Source organism: Python bivittatus, unplaced genomic scaffold (genome assembly GCF_059951505.1).
Source record: "Python bivittatus isolate LINGU-HERP-01145 unplaced genomic scaffold, Pbiv_v1 ctg000470_np1212, whole genome shotgun sequence".
NCBI classification, from domain to species: domain Eukaryota; kingdom Metazoa; phylum Chordata; class Lepidosauria; order Squamata; family Pythonidae; genus Python; species Python bivittatus.
The window spans coordinates 1,213,968-1,230,945 of NW_028277065.1; the positions used below are offsets into that span (position 1 = coordinate 1,213,968).

The window sequence follows — 16,978 nt, forward strand, 5'->3', positions numbered from 1 at the left end:
AATTGACAGAGTGGAAATTTCCAGTGACTGAAATACTGTTCATTTATCAAGAAGATAAAACTGATTTAAACATCAACCTTTCTCCTAGCCTGGATTTTTCATCTCATTAGTCAACATAAATTAAATTATTCAATGTAAGAGCTTTGTATTAACAGAGCAATCAATTTCTACTAATCCCGTTTGCTCTTCTTCCCACAGAGAGCACAGAATGCCAAATCTTACATCCAACTCTGGGTTCCTACTTCTGGAATTTTCTCAAGTTCGAGAGTTACAGATCTTACACTTCTTCCTATTTCTAGCCGTATACCTGATCACCCTGCTGGGGAATGTTTTCACCATCATTTTGATTATCCTTGACCATCATCTGCACACACCAATGTACTTCTTCTTAATGAACTTAGCAATGATTGATATAGGTTCCATTTCAGCCATTGTACCCAAATCCATGCTGAATTCACTCATGAACCAGAGTTTCATTTCTTATTCTGAATGTGCCATTCAAGTTTTCCTTTTCTTTTTCTTTGATGCATCTGAAATCTTTCTCTTAACAGTAATGGCATATGACCGTCATGTTGCTATTTGCAATCCATTACAATATGAAGCAATAATGAACAATGGAGCCTGCATTGAAATGGCAGCCATTGTGTGGGTAGCTGGTTTTCTTCATGGCATATTGCACACCAGTGGCACATTTTCAACAACTTTCTGTTCAAATAAAGTTGACCAATTTTTCTGTGAAATCCCCAAGCTACTGAAACTTTCTTGCTCTGACCTATACCTAGTAGAAATTGTTCTTCTTGTAGTGAGTTCTAGCCTAGGGATGGGATGCTGTATCTTCATCATTACAAGTTATGTGTGGATCTTCAGAGCTGTACTTCAAATCCCTTCTGTACAGGGACGGCAAAAGGCCCTCTCCACTTGCCTCCCACACCTCATTGTTGTCTCGCTGCTCGTTTGCATTGCTTTTTTTGTCTATGCCAGACCTCCCAGCAATAGTTCATCTGATTTAGACTTAGCTCTTGCCATGATGTATGCGATTATTCCTCCTATGATGAATCCATTTATTTACAGCATTAGAAATAAAGAATTTCAGAATGCCTTGTGTAAGTTCTTAAATCGTAGGTAACGTTTCGACATTCTTTCTAGGTTTATTCCAAAATTACTGGGAATGTAGGGGTTTTTTTTCCAAACAGACCTCCTCCCTGCATTATACGTATATTTCATAGTTTGTTTTGAAAGATAATTACTATTGTTTGTAGGTATAGTCAGTGTATTCTGGACACTAATAAAACTCAATATTAATTCCACTTAATCTGCAAAATGAGAAAAAAAGAAAGGAGAATGGAATGGAATGGGAGGGGAGGGGAGGGGAGGGGAATGGAAGAGAAGAGAAGAGAAGAGAAGAGAAGAGAAGAGAAGAGAAGAGAAGAGAATAGAAGAGAAGAGAAGAGAAGAGAAGAGAAGAGAAAAGAAGAGAAGAGAAGAGAAGAGAAGAACTTGGGGACATATTTTGTTTTGTCGGCCACGTTATTTTCCATGGAATTTTATTTCATTTTTTTATTTATTAGTTTCACATTTGCATACTTCCAAAAGTTGAATATTGAAAAAAATAAAATGAAATAATATAATACTCCAATATTTATTTTAAAGGATGCTACAATATACTTGGGGTAGGGCCAAGGGCAGGGAGAAGAGATTTTAAAAACAGTGTATGATCTTTTGTCAAAATGCAGTGGTGGATCTGGTCAAGTTGTATGTTCATTTGTTTTTCCTTATGCATCAAAATCAATCTGGCCAATCATTTAGAAAAAGAAGTAACATAGGAAAAGAATCCTATCCCACTAGTTTGGTTCAGTAGATGAGTTTTAACTTTAGACGGAAAACCAAAAGAAGGTACCAGAAAATCTTCAGAAATGGTATGTCAGCTTCTTTAATAATATTTCGCAATTGTTGTTTGTGGGGGCTGGGGGAAGTGTCAACACAGACAAGATGATGGGCTATGCTAGCACAATCTAAGTCCCAGACCCTTTGCATATGTGTGTGACGTCCACTCACTGGCAAGGCACTCTTTTCCCTTGCTTCAGCCTTCCTTAGAGAAGAAAAACAAATGCCACAAGATAAAAGCAAAATGAAGATTGATATTTAGTGTAATGAAAATCCACCAAAGAGGAAAAACTCACTGTCCTGGTTAGGTCTTTGTGATTTTCACTTTTCTGAATCTCATCCAATGAGGTTAGAATAGAAGAAGAGAAAGGTTTACCCCTCTAAGGGTAAGGTAGAAATTCACGGACATTGAGAAGCCAGCCAGAAAAGGCTTTGAGTTTGTGGTTGCAAAATAGGATAACATCTTTAGTTCACATTTAAAATCACATAAACTGACTTTCTTTTCTGGAGAATGCCTAGTGAAATATTTCACTGTGAGTATGGACTTTACTTCTGAAGGCTTGCCCAACTGAAGATCTGCTCATCCACTGAAGCACAAATCAACCTGATGTACAGTACTTTTCACCTTGTCACGTTTCACTGAGTTATAAAAGTAAGCACAGAACTATGTACTTCCTGAGATTGAACAAAAGTCATTCCTATCAGCTCATGTGGAGAAGTATAGTAGAAAAGTTAGATGAACTGTGTGGAATGGAAAATTCCCAGATCCTTGAGGATGAAAGATAATCCTCCACATATTGTCAAGTGTTTATTCAAGTGCTGAAGTAACTGAAATTGAAGCCACCATTAGGGAGTCAACCCATCCAAAATATGTGAGCAAAACTCCACAATATGGCAACCCCCCCTTCCCCCCCCCCAAGGTATATTTTGTGAAGAGGTGAGAGAGAAACAACCCTGAAATTCATTTCATTGGCTCCTGTCAAAGCCTGCTGAAAAGCAAGAACCGGACTCTCAAATATAATGAGAAGTATTGTGTGTAGGCTACTTACACTTAGGTTCTTGGCTAATTTTGGGGGGATGGCTTGCAGAACATTCATGGGCATTAGTTGCTGCTGTTGATGGGCTGCATATCTGTAGTGGGATTGGCTGCAGCTATGTAGTTTGCAAGGAATCCAAGGCCCCCAAAGACTCACTGTAATTCCTTTCACAACCTGTTTCATCTCCAACTTCTTATTCTGTGCTGTAGTCTTTTTGGCCTTAGATAATCTTGCTATACTAGTAACAGCAAGGAGACTCTACCAGCCATTTTTTTCCTGGGTCTACAGATGATGGCATAAGAGCACCATTCTACCCAAGGTTTTGACTTCTGCTTGCTAGGTGGCTGAAGCAGATTTCCATGTCACCTGGAGCTATAGAGAGCTTGACAGTAAAGACAAAGTCCAACTTAGAGCGTGCATATTGAAAGACATCTCAGTAGTGGTTGAATGCTGCAGGAAGATATGTCATGTACAAAGCTGAATCTTTAACATTTGTAAGCCATTGGTTTGGGGCATCAAATTTAGTCCCTTCTGCCATGATATTGCTGTGGGCCTGGGAATAAGCACCAAGAACATACAAACATAAACCTGGATTGATTAATTTAGTTTCTTGACTTTGGGATGTGTGTTCTGATTTCTCAAGGATAAACATAGGCCATGTCGGGATCATCAGAAAAAATTAAACACTAATTGCTTTCTGAATTTGATGTGAACAACATATTTTACCATTGCCAACAATGAAGACAATACCGCACATCATACAATTGAAAAGCAGCAGGTACAGCAAGAAAAATAGAATAAAAGTAAGAACTGCAAGACTACTTAAGAAATTACAGCTGTATTAGCAGCAAACATAACTGCACACAAATAAAGTAAGATAAAAACACTTCATTTTAAGACACATTCTACTTATCTAAAATGTAACAATAAATGTCACTTTAGTTTGGTACAACTTTACATAGGTTTGTCTGGATATGTTGTCATTCCTCAGAACATGTGAAGAGGGGCTTACAAAAAACCACCAGTGTCATGTTCAGTCCAAAGAACTCCCCGAGACAGTGCAGATACAGTTCTGTTGCGTTTATTAGCTTCCACCTCAAGACAGAAATCTCTTCAGACTGAATCTGACTTCCCAAGCCAGTAAGCCAAAATACTGTGAATTCCTTAGGGTGGTGCCAGTCTTATCTTCTTAAACTTCCCACACTCCTGTTGGGGGCTAAGGGAATGCTTATCTCCTCAAGCGTGGCCTTCATCCAACTATTCCTTCACAACCAGGAACAGTTAGCTATTTTCTACAAAAAGTTCCCCACTTTTAATAGTTTTGACAGGGCAAACCTGATGTCCTTGTTTCTCATACTATAGATGATGGGATTCAATAGAGGTGGGATAAAGCAATACAGTACAGTTGTTGCTAAATCCAGTATGCTGGAGGGTGGCTTCATATATGCAATGAGTGCAGTTATAAGGAATATGGAAACAACAGTAAGATGGGGCAAGCAAGTGGAGAAGACTTTTTTCCTTCCTTCCTTGGAGGGAATTTTTATCACAGTAGTGAAGATAGACACATAAGAAATCAGGATAAAGAAAAAACAACCTGTGCCTAAGACACAAATGACCACAATTAGTTTAATTTCATGTTGGTTTAAGCCTGTACAGGTGAGTTTAAGTAACTCTGGAATTTCACAGAAAAACTGATTGATCGTGTTGGAACAAAAAGGAGCTGCAAAGGTAAAACAGGTGTTCAACAATGCGTTAAGTAGGCTGCTGACCCATACAGCAAGAATCATGTAAATGCAGGTTTGTTTGTTCATTATTCTTTCATAGAGTAATGGATTGCAAACGGCAACATAGCGATCATATGCCATGACTGTGAGGATCCAAAAATCACATCCCATAAAAAAAGCAACAAAGAAAACTTGAAAAACACATCCAAAATAAGAAATGTGTTTTGTGCTCATGAGTATATTGGCCATGGATTTAGGAACAATGACGGAAATGGCACCAAGGTCTTGTATGGCCAAGTTCATCAGGAAGAAGTACATGGGAATATGCAGATGTTGGTCGAAAAGTATTGCAGAGATGATAATGAGATTCCCTGTCAGAATTGCCAAATATAATACAATGAAAACAAAGAAGTAAAGCATCTGCAGTTCTTGTACCTCTGAGAAGTCAAAAAGCATAAAATCAGATATAGTGGATTGATTATCCATGTTTTACAATATGGCACATGATGTTTCTAGGAAAAAAAAAAAAAAAGAACAGAAGGATGGTTATTTTATCTGGATTCATCCTAAAACATTCTTTTAGGTGTTTGTCTTTAAGGAGAACACACACACACACACACACACACAGAAACACATGTATGTATGTATGTATGTATGTATGTATGTATGTATGTATATATGAATCAGTTTCATCCTAAACTGTTAGATCTCCCATTCATTTTTGGATTTTTGGATTTGATCTGTGTATATTTACTAGTTTCCATTTCTTTAAATTTTCAAGAAAAGACAAGTGGTGTTAATGGTGAAGCACATTATGCTAGTTCTTGGTGTCATTTCTGCCAAATTTCAATAGTACATTTTAGAGGATTTCCCCCCTCTCATATTAAATGCAAGTACATCCATCCATTTCCCTTGTAACTGAAGGGAACTGTATTCTTCAATCTCTATTCATTTTTTAAAATGAGTCTTTCCAAACAATGGAAATAGTGTGTTTCATTTGGAAATCTATAAACCTTAACATTAGCAAAATCCCATCCCTTTCTGAGGTTTAAGATAAGATGATTTTCTATTTATGTGTGGCTTTTTAATACATATTTTGTAAATATTTTTGCCACAAAATTAAGGTTTTTCAAGTTAAGGAGAATCACATTGTTTAAGAAATATATAGTAACATTTTTTAATTATTTTATTTGATACCAAGCATCATTGCAAGGGCATTTTGGGGAGAATTAGAAAGGCTGGGAGCCATTTCTCCACTGCCCTGCAAGAACAAAAGTGCTTTAAAAAGATCCTTGTATTATTTCCACATGTTTGATTTTGGTGTTATTATTAAACTTTAGGAATCAAGATAAAATTTCAGATAAAAACTCACACCCCAAAATAAAATGAATAGCAAGTTCTCCTTCCCTCCCCATACTGAAAGCATTAATTTTCACAGCAAGCCACATGTTACAGCAATAAATAAACTTGATTATATAACTTCTAGTGATGACATGATGAGGTAGATGTCACCGAAGGAGTGGGGACCGCATAATGGCCGAAATCGGTGGCCAGAGGATGGCTTCTGGTCAGCAAAATCTCTCCGGAAAAAGGAAAGATTGTGGGATCACCCAGATATATTCTGGACAGGTACTACTTGTGGACAGACAGCAGGAATCAGGATTTGAGTGGTTGGCTGGTGAGTTTTTATCTTCTTAAAAAAGAAGATAAAAACTAATACAGACTAATATAAAATAAACAAGAAAAGAGGGAAAGCAAAGAGAAAGCAAAAAGTGCAAGAAAAAAAAAAGTAGAAAAAAAAAAGATACAAAGCAGGGCTTCCAATATTCTTCACAGCAGTTATAAGTACAATTATATTTTAACCTCTGTAAAGTTACATCATAATATTCTTCTTCTATAAGCTATCCTGTCTAATCATCAAAACCATAAATCACAAGTTCATTTTTTTTTATTTTTATGCAAAAAATCCATAAGAGGTTTCCAGTCACCAATAAATGTAGATAGTGTCAGGATCTGTGCAAGTTAGAAATTTAAGCTTAATTAAATTTAGTCTAGTAATGTATAGTTGACAGGGTTAAATGTTATAACTCTTAATTGGAGGCCTGGTTGCTTGTTCCTGCCATCAAAGTTAGGAGTGAAGGGGGGAGGAAGCTTCCAAGCCAGGTTCTCCCTTATCTCTGCAGAGGCGCCCACAAGGTCAAGCAACCGTGAGACCAGGAGAAAGGCACCAGGAATTTCAAGTGGGAAAAGAAAGTGTGGGGGCGGGAAGGGCTTAAAAGGGAAGGTTTTGCTTAGCAATGCTTAGACTCAACAACCTATAGATGCTGTACATTTCTCTCAATAAAGAAATCTTTAATGGAACTAATTAGAGTCCAGAGGATTTACTTGAACTTTGGGAATGAGTGTGCAGACTCTGACAGATAGTGTCTTTTGTCTAATCAAAGAAGTTAGTTTATCCTTCTCAGCAAAATCTGTCAGTTTCACCAACCATTCTTCCATAGTGGATAGTGTTGAATCTTTCCACCTCTGTGCATGTAATAATCTCACCACAGTAATCATATATTGAAATTATCTTCAATGGATTTTTTTCTGTTTATCCATTCGTCCTAAAGGGAAAAGTTCTGGCTTCAATTAAATATTAATCTTTAAAATCCTCTGTACCAAAGTATGTATTTGAATCCAAGTTTTTTTAGCTATTTACTATTTTTCAAATATTAAGAACTTTGAAACAGCAAGTTTGATTACATTCACTGGATGAGTTTCCTACAATCTTCAATTAAAGAAGCTTTTAAATACAAGTTTAAGGACTTGGCAATTTTGGGGAATAAATGGCAGAAGGGTGATTGGAGTGTTGTTTTTTGTAAGTTATAATGGACTAAGAGTCTAGATGGATTTTAAATGGGTTTTTTGAAATTATTTGAAATAATCCTTCCCATGGAAAACAGCTGATGTTTAAAATTCTGGGCGGGGGGGGGGGGACATGATAGGATGGGATTTTGAAGACCAGACTCTAGAAGGGAGCTAGAAGGAAGTAAAGGTTATAATTAAAGAAGAAGACCACCTATTCAACTTGTTAACACAGAATGGAGCAAAATACCTTAACATTGGATATTGTGGAGGATATCTGTGAACAATGGACTCAGAAGTTAATTTTAAGAATGTCTGTCATCATAGATAGACTGTGTGTGAATAATGTTATGGAAGAGGAACATGTTCTACTGGATAAGATGGAAATAGATTGGAACATGGATTTAAAAATGATTGATTACAAGAATGATCTTGAAAAATGATGAAGTACTGGAAATATAAATGAAACTGTTTTATTAAATAAAAAGGACATACAAATATCAAACCAGGAAACTGACTTGGATAATATTCCTATATTGAATTTACAAAGGAGACCTGTTAAAGTTTTGAAAGACTTGTTGAGAAGTGACAAAGGAAAAAGAAAAAAAAAAGAAAGAAAAGAAATCAAGTTTTAGGACATTATTTGAAGGGATTAAAGACTAGGATTAATAAAAATAAAGGGAAGGAATATAAAGTTGGCTTATTTGATCAGTGTTAAACTAGATATTGTTATTTTTGGTAACCCTTAATGGACTTTTGTTGACCAGGACTGAACAAGGAGGTTTTAAGGATTTGTCTATAGATAAGAGATGTGTTATGGGATGAAGTGTTTATTGTATTCTAAGAGAAAGTGACAAGTTGTTAACATTGTTTATACCTGTTGTGATGAAGGGGGGAATTACTTTTTTATATTTTCTTTTCTTTATTATATTCTTATTTTTTCTTTCTATTCTTCCTTTTCTATTATTCTCCTTTCTTTCTATTCTTCCTTTTCTATTATTCTCCTTTCTTTCTTTCTTTCTTTCTTTCTTTCTTTCTTTCTTTCTTTCTTTCTTTCTTTCTTTCTTTCTTCCTTTCTTCTTTCTTTGTCTATCCAAGATTGTTTATCCATTGATTTTCACAACAAGCCTGAAATGGTTCATTATAGTAATAAGTAAGCTTGATAAATAAATAAATAAATAAATAAATAAATAAATAAATAAATAAAAGTGCATCTCCTCATAATAAATACAGTTGTAAGAATTCAGAAGGGGCTCTATGCAACGCTTTTTAAAAAACGAGTAAATTTATTTAATAAATTTTAAAATATAAAAGCTTAATTAAATACACATTTTTCCCATTTTGAAACAATCAAAAATTTCATATGGATTTGACTCAGGTGTGTTTTCAATGACCAATTCTTCATAGTTTAAAGACTATTGACTCATTTTTAATTACTTATTATAAGTCAACTATTCAGTGACTGGAGGAAGTATTTGTTTATGTATTTACTTGTTTACTTATATTCTTACTTATTTGATATGATGGCCAATAAAATATATAGTTAAAAGATCCCTGCCCCCACCCCAAACGCATAGTTTCAGTTTATCAGAATAAGTAACTTGTAAATCTCCTCCATGGAACATTAATTTGTAGGAGCTTCAATGTCAAAATTAGCTTCACATTTGAAAATAAAACAAAATTGATAAAAACAGTTATATTTACTTCAAAATTCCTGGATTACATTTTCACAAATGGGCTTGTACCACAACCAACGTTCAAATGTCTCCCAGCTTAAGGTTATAACATACAAGTTGATTCATGATTTGTTAAATAAGGACATAATTTTCAGTTTAAGCAGATATTATTATAAATTTAATTTTGGTTTATACTTGATAGTATATTGGCAACCAAATTTTTTTATTGCACTTTAATTCTAATACTAATTTGAAGTTTTAAACTTTGAAAATAATTCTCTTGTTGCTTCTCTATATTTATATAAATTAACACAAATACACAAAGAGAGAAAGAGAGAGAGCAATATAACAGAGGTAAATACATTCCTAAGTATACATTTATGTTCATTGTCTGAGGAAGCCAGTAATAGCTGTACTGCTCATTCAATAAATATATAGAAAACTTACACACTTCCTTCTCAAACAGGTTTCTTTTGAGTCTGATGCAGTTTCAGTTCCCAGCATTAAGTGCTCATCTGATCAGAAATGATGTTGCTAAAATCTCTCGGACAATAAGAGTTAAGAAAATGAAATGAATTTATTAATATCTCTCCTTGTCTCTCTGGTGATTTCTACTCATCCAACAGGGCTTTAGTTTGTCTAAATCATGTAACAGGGTTCAAACCTCAAGCAAATTCTAAAATTTTAAAAAAATGTTTCTGCTTCTATAATGAAGATATAATTTCTGTGTGTGGTCCCATGATGACAATAAGGAATTAATAACAATCACAGCATACTATTTCTCTGTCTTCGAAAATGTCTTGGAAAATGTCCAAGATTCAATTCAGCTCTAACTTTTAACAAATAACAAGAACAAACCTGCTAAATGTCATTTTAAACTATTAAAGAAAAAGCTATAGACATTAGAACACAAAACTAATAGACAAAAAAGAAAAAGGCAACAAAAACTAACACTAAAATAATAAAATAGAAAAAAAAATGTATTTCAAATTTTCAGAAAGACATTATTATTATTGTTGTTGTATTAAAATGCATTTTAAAGAACGTATTAAATCTAAACCATACAAAATTACATTGTCCAATCTTGCCTCCCCATCAATGTGAAGCCAGTTGAAAGGTTGAGAGATAATAGATTAAGCCATGGTTTAGCAGTTCGTACACATGTATCTTTCCAGGAATAGAAGATCTCCTTCTTCACTATTGTTCACACATAATATTTCCAAAGCTGTTCAGAAATAGACAAATTCCACATTTTCAGAATATAATTTAACAGCAAATTAAAATCTTTGTATTTCTTCCAAGAACCTGGCTCACTATAGTAATAAGTAATAATATCTAACCAGTGAGGAACTATCACTGGAGATGTTAGTAATGTTTGTTTAAATCAACATGACAAACATTTTATTTATTTAATTAATTCAGTGGCCACCCATCTGACTAAACATGACTGTGGGTGGCATACAAGCAACAATTAACAGAATATCACATCTGTTAAAAACATCAACATTGACTGGTACTGGCCCAGTAGGAAGAAGGAGAATCAGCCCAATACTTTGCTGTCTACTCCCAACCTATACAGACAATCTAGAAGGATACCATTGTTGGTGGTATCAAAGGCTACTGAGAGGTCAAGGAGAGCAAGGACAATTGTACTATGCCTGTCCCACTTCCTCCAGAGATCATCCAAAAGCATGATCAATGCCATTTCCATCCTATGCCAGGCCTAAATCCTGAATGAAAGGGGTCCAAATAATCTGCTTCATCCAGGGTCTGCTGAATCTGCTCTGCAACCACCTTCTCTACAACCTTCCCTAAGAATGGGAAGTTAGATACCAGATGAAAATTGTCCAATATAGTGGGATCCAGCAATAGCTTCTTGAGGAGGGGGCAAACCAAAGTCTCCTTAAGGGAAGCTAGGAAAAAAACTCAAGGATGAATTAACCACCACTAGAACCCAACCACACGACACAGCCCAAGCAACCTTAACTAGCCAGGAAGGGGATGGAACTAAGGAGCAAGTTGGTGAGCTCACAGCCATAAGGACCCAGACCACTTCCTCAGGTCTAACAGGTTCAAACCTCCTGTACATGGATGACATCAAGCTGTATGCTAGGGTTAGGGTTAGACCAGCTATGAGTACCTTGGTATCCCATATCACATGGGAACCACAATGAGGAGGCAAGGAAGACAGCAACATCCAAGTACCATCAAGCTACAGGACCATATTGTCCTGTTTCAGGCCACCACACATACACATACAAAGAGGTGTTTGAAATACTTTTCTAAAAAAAAATGGCTTGGTAAAGTAAATACAAGTGCAAGCAGAGAGAGAGAGAGAGAGAGAGAGTAAAGCAACAAGTCCCAACACTTAGGAACAAGTCCCAATGTTTAGCAAGCTTGCCTTAGCGAGCACACTACAAAAGAGTAGGCAGAGAGAGAGAGTAGTCAGGCAAAGTCCAAAGGTCAAAATGGGTACAAGGTTCATCAGCTGGTCTGGGTCTAGAGCCAGGATCTTGAGATTTGCAGGCCCAAAATCATGGTACATGGAGCAGGGGTTAAGAGACAGTGATCGTCAAGAGGGAAATTTAACTTGCTGCTCATTTTAATAGAAGTGGCCCTTGTGTAGCTCATTTAGTTGGGTGAGACTCCTTCCTCGTGAGTAATCTCAGAGAGCACCTTTGCTCTGCTCTCTTTGCTGCCTGCCATGACCTTGCATTTGGAGACCATGGTAATTTTTCTCCTTCATCTTCAGAAAGTGGGGACATCTGTGTCTGATTACTGGCCAGCCCCACCTCCTCTGCCTGCTCAGACAGCAGTCCATTCAGTGCCTCTGGAGCTGATGGTTCCTTGTCTGTGGGCACTTCTGATACTAATTATTCATCAGTCTCCTCCTCTGACTCCGACTCTGAGCCCACCATGACACATATGGACTCACAAGATGGGCCAGTACGTGAGCACAACTCAGAAGGGTATTGGGAACAACACCAGAGGCTCAAACACCAGTTGCTCATAGATAGAGCTGTCGCCCGAGACTCAAGATCTAGACAAACCAATCTGAGCACAGCCTGGATTGACTATAGGAAAGCCTACAATTCAATGCCACACACATGGATCTGTGAATGCCTGGCACTATACAAAGTCAACAGGACACTAAGGACCAATACTGGAAGTCAACTCAACACAGCTCACACAAGTGGACATTAAGTGCAGCATATACCAAGGTGGTACATTGTCCTTGCTGCTGTTCTGCATAGGCTTGAACTTCCTCAGCCAGATAATCACAAGGACTGAATACGGATACAAGTTCAAGAGTGGAATTACCATCAGCCACTGTCATGGCCAGCTCTGAGTTGGATTCAGAGACAGAGTCTGAGGAGCAGGTGCTTTTAGAAGTTCCAGTAGAAGAGGAGCTGGGGCAGTCAGAAGCACCAGACGAACAGCTGTCTGGGCAGTCAGAGAAGGTGTGGCAGGGCAGTGAGCACCAGACCCAAATGGATCCAGTCTCCGATAATGAGGCAGAGAGTCTGTGACCACCTGATGCCAGAGCAAGACATGCTGAGAAAGGAGCTCAGCAGAGACGCTCAGCGAGGCTACTCACAAGAAGGGAACCTCACCCTCAAAAATGAGCAATACCAGGTGACTATTATAAAAGAGGCTCGGCAAATGGGTGTTTCTTTGGTAACAACAATCCTCTAGTTACCCTGCTTCTGTCTCATTTTGTGAAATCGCTATCCTGTGAAACCTCGAACCAGACTGATTGACGACCTACGATCTTGTGTTGATTTTGACTGGACTTGATGGACCGACTCTGTGTTACTGTTAACAGGCAAGCCCTATAGACTTTGGACTTGTTGGAACTTTGTCTCTGTATCCAAAGTAAAAAGGGAAACAAACTCCGTCATGAGTGTGTGTGTGCAGCAGGATCAGGACAGCCACCTCTTCTACATGGATGACATCAAGCTATATGGTAAGAGCGAACAAGACATTGACTCACTGACTACCTGACATGGATCAAGATTGAGGACATTGGGATGTCATTTGGACTGGAGAAGTGTGGCTGGATGATAGTAAAGAGAGGGAAGGTAGTTAAGACTGAAGGGGTGGAACTACCAGTGAGCCACATAGCAGACATACAGACCAGCTACAAGTACCTTCGTATCCTACAGTCACATGGGAACCAAGACGAGGAGGCAAGGAAGACAGCAACATCCAAGTACCACCGAAGGATAAGACAGTTCCTGAACAGCCAGCTCAATGGGAAGAACAAGATCCATGCCATCAACACACACACCCTGCCAGTCATCAGATAACCTGCTGGTATAGTGAGCTGGCCAAAGCAGGACATAGAGGCTGCCAACGTGAAGGCCCAGAAGCTCCCCACAATGTACAGAGGTTTCCATCCCAAGTCCAACACCCAGAAACGACACCAGCCAGAAAGAGGGTGGCAGGGTCTGATGAGTGTCCAAGCCACTGTCCTGGATGAAAGCCAGAGCATCCAGGAGTACATCAGTAAGATGGCATCCAAAGATGAGCTGCTGAGAGAATGCCTCAGGCAGCAGCAGACATGGGAGGAAGTTCAAGTGGAGGAAGTGCCATGGCAAGACAAGCTCCTGCATGGGATGTACCTGTTAGGCAGAGCAGAGGTATGATTACATTCCACACCAAAAATACACACCAGCGTTAGAGAGATTTAAAGAATGCAATGTCCCTATCTTGTTCTCCAAATAAATCCAGCCAGAAGTTATAAAACATATCTGGTTGTTTATTGAGAAAAATAAAACTACATAAAATACAAGTTTCATGCAAAACATAGAAAAATCGCTTCTTCTCATTTATGTGGCATCCAGGACTTATCCAATACACAAGTTCAACAAAGTCTCGAGCCAAAAACTCTCAGAGAAGAGGTACTTAGTTATTAGTTACAACTACATAACCTATAAAACTGATTACATGATGACTAAAAACCTACTGGTACAGGAGCATACAATCACCCACAGTTTATTAGAACTATGCACCTCCCCTTAGGTAACTAGCATGAAGACACCAATAGGTGGCAGTAAATAGCAGTATACATGCAAACTAGAAGGCCAATACAGGTGGCGTGACTTCTGCAGCCATAACAATTTTGTTTGAAGATAAGCAATTTGTTCTTCTTCCCATGAGAACATCTTAACAGTACCATCTACAGATAGCTGAGGTGGCTGACATTGGGAAATCCTACGAGTAGCTGGAAAGGGCTGGACTAAAAGACAGCACTGAGGGACTCATCATAGCAGCAGAAGAACAGGCACTAAGCATCAGATCCATAGAAGCAGGGGTTTACCACACTAGTCAGGACCCAAGGTGCAGACCGTGCAGAGAGGCCTCAGAGACAGTCCAACACATAGTGACAAAGTGCAAGATGCAAGCAGGAACAGCATACACCAAACATCACAACCAAGTAGCTGACATTGTGTACAGGAATATCTGCACAGTGTATGGGCTAGACCCTTCCAAGCCCAGATGGGAGATTCCACAGAAGGTCATGGAGAATTACATGGCTAAGATCCTGTGGGACTTCCAGATCCAGATGGACAGGCAGATACTGGCCAATCAACCAGACATCATGGTAGTAGACAAGGACCAGAAGATAGTGGTGATGATAGATGTAGCAATGCCAAGTGACAGCAACATCAGGAGGAAGGAATGTGAGAAGATGGAGGGCCTGAAGGAAGAACTAGAGAGGATGTGGTAAGTAAAGACCAAAGTAGTCCCAGTGGTAGTAGGAGCACTCAGGGCTATGACTCCCAAGCTGGGAGAGTGGCTCCAATAGATCCCAGAAACACTATCAGAGCTCTATGTCCAGAAGAGTGCAGTGCTAGGAACAGCTAAGATACTGTGCAGAACCCTCAGGCCTCTAGTAGAGGACCCGAGATTGAGGAAGATAATACCACCCATAGAAGTGAGAGGGAAGATGATAGGCAGACAGACAGAGAGACAGACATTATCTATCTATCTATGAACATGGAGCAGGAGAAGAGTTTAATCACTTTTTTTTTTTTTTTTAATGGAGGCTGGACCAAATAAAATGTTCTCATTCCAACTGCCATGAATGTGCCAAATGTCCAGGATTTTATAATTGGGGTAAACAGCGATGACCTGATTCTCCTGTTTGTGCATCAAGTCAGTCAAATTCTCATTTTTATTTTGCCAAAATTTTAGTGCAGAGGTAGGCAACCTGGTGCCTTCAATTCCCTTTTGGAATCAGCTTTTATTATCCATCCTCTAGAAATGAAGACAGTGGTGCAAAACATCTGGAAACATTTTAATTTTCCTGTAGTTGCTTTATTAGTGTTTCATGTAAATATTAAAGAAATTTTAATATTTCTGGGCCTCAAAGCTCCAATTTTAGTGAGAATAACCAAACAGTTTTGGAAAAAACTCAGCTTTTTCAAACGTAGTGACCATATATGTGAAAAATATACAGAAAATATTTATTGGAATATGACAAATTATACAGGAGCTGCACATTAAAAATTTAGTACAATAGATTTTATTATTTACACAGAGAGAGAGACAACCCCCACCCCCAAGGCTTGGTAAAATATTCTGATAAAGCAAGAAAATCACTTTCCCAAACAATTAAGAACGCACCTTTTAAGTTGTATTTGGAAATTACCACAGGTTGAATAAATTCCACAAGGCATTTTGGAACTCCTTATTTCTCATGCTGTAAATAAATGGATTCAGCATAGGAGGAAGGATTGCATATATCACTGCAAAGGTTAATTCCAGATCAGATGAAGTATTACTGGGTGGCCTTAAATAAACAAAGAGTCCAGTGGACATCATCAAAGAGAAGACACTGAGGTGAGGGAAGCATGTGCGGATGGCTTTTTTCTGTCCATGTACAGAAGGAATTTTGAGTACAGCAGTGAAAATCCACACATACGTTGCAGCAACAAAGACAAAACATCCAAATATTATAATACCACAAAAGGCAAGAAATCCAACTTCAACTAGATATAAGTCAGAGCAAGAGAGTTTAAGTAATTTGGGAATTTCACAGAAAAACTGATCAACCTTATTGGAACAGAACCTTATTGAAAATGTGCCACTTGTATGCAATATCGCATAAAGAAGACTAACAATCCAGACAATGGCTACCATCTGGATACAGGCTTCTTTATTCATGATGGTCTCATATTGGAGAGGATTACAAATCGCAACATGACGGTCATGAGCCATTACTGTTAAAAGGAAGTATTCAGAGGTTTCAAAAAACAGAAAGAAAAAAACTTGAGCAATGCATTCAGAATAAGAAATGAGCCTGCTGTTCATGAGTGAATTAACCATAGATTTGGGTACAATGACTGAAATGGAACCTATATCCATAAGGGCCAAATTCATTAAGAATAAATACATTGGAGAGTGCAAACGATGGTCCATGATGATTACAATAACAAGGAAAATGTTGGCTGCAAGGGAGACTATGTACATTGCTAGAAACAGGAGAAAGTGTAAGATCTGTAGTTTATAGACTTGAGAAAACTCCAGGAGTAGGAATTCAGTAGGAGTGGTAAGATTTGGCATCCTGGGTGGAAGTTTAAAGTGTGTCATTATCTATAGGAGAAAAAAAAATACAAATTATTTGCAAATAATTAGTACTTACGACTGATTCCCCATTGTTGAAAACTTTTATGCAGATCCATTCAGTTCTTGATCCTTGAAAGCTGAAGAATAGAGAAGAATGGGGATCATAATTTCATATATTCTCCTTATTCTCATAGAAGGTAGCAGTCATATTTTTAAGTCTGATAAAATTTCAGAA

The 16,978-nt window shown here is 37.8% G+C and overlaps 3 protein-coding genes across 3 annotated transcripts; 1 reads left to right on the forward strand and 2 right to left on the reverse strand.

Moving 5' to 3' along the window:
- Positions 1-205: 205 nt before the first annotated feature.
- Positions 206-1,126, forward strand: LOC148215544 (olfactory receptor 14A2-like). The gene has a single exon (XM_088142944.1). It carries the CDS (start codon positions 209-211, stop codon positions 1,124-1,126), a length of 918 nt encoding a protein of 305 aa, XP_087999070.1. The 5' UTR covers positions 206-208.
- Positions 1,127-4,213: 3,087 nt separating this feature from the next.
- LOC112543302 (olfactory receptor 14C36-like) lies at positions 4,214-5,131 on the reverse strand. Its single transcript, XM_025177543.2, has one exon. It carries the CDS (start codon positions 5,129-5,131, stop codon positions 4,214-4,216), a length of 918 nt encoding a protein of 305 aa, XP_025033311.2.
- A 10,691-nt stretch (positions 5,132-15,822) lies between these two features.
- Positions 15,823-16,740, reverse strand: LOC148215545 (olfactory receptor 14J1-like). The gene has a single exon (XM_088142945.1). It carries the CDS (start codon positions 16,738-16,740, stop codon positions 15,823-15,825), a length of 918 nt encoding a protein of 305 aa, XP_087999071.1.
- Positions 16,741-16,978: the final 238 nt, after the last annotated feature.

Excerpts from the sequence above, each read along its gene's own strand:
- LOC148215544 (XM_088142944.1), top strand. The coding sequence starts at position 209 with ATGCCAAATCTTACATCCAACTCTGGGTTCCTACTTCTGGAATTTTCT.
- LOC112543302 (XM_025177543.2), bottom strand. The coding sequence starts at position 5,131 with ATGGATAATCAATCCACTATATCTGATTTTATGCTTTTTGACTTCTCA.
- LOC148215545 (XM_088142945.1), bottom strand. The coding sequence starts at position 16,740 with ATGCCAAATCTTACCACTCCTACTGAATTCCTACTCCTGGAGTTTTCT.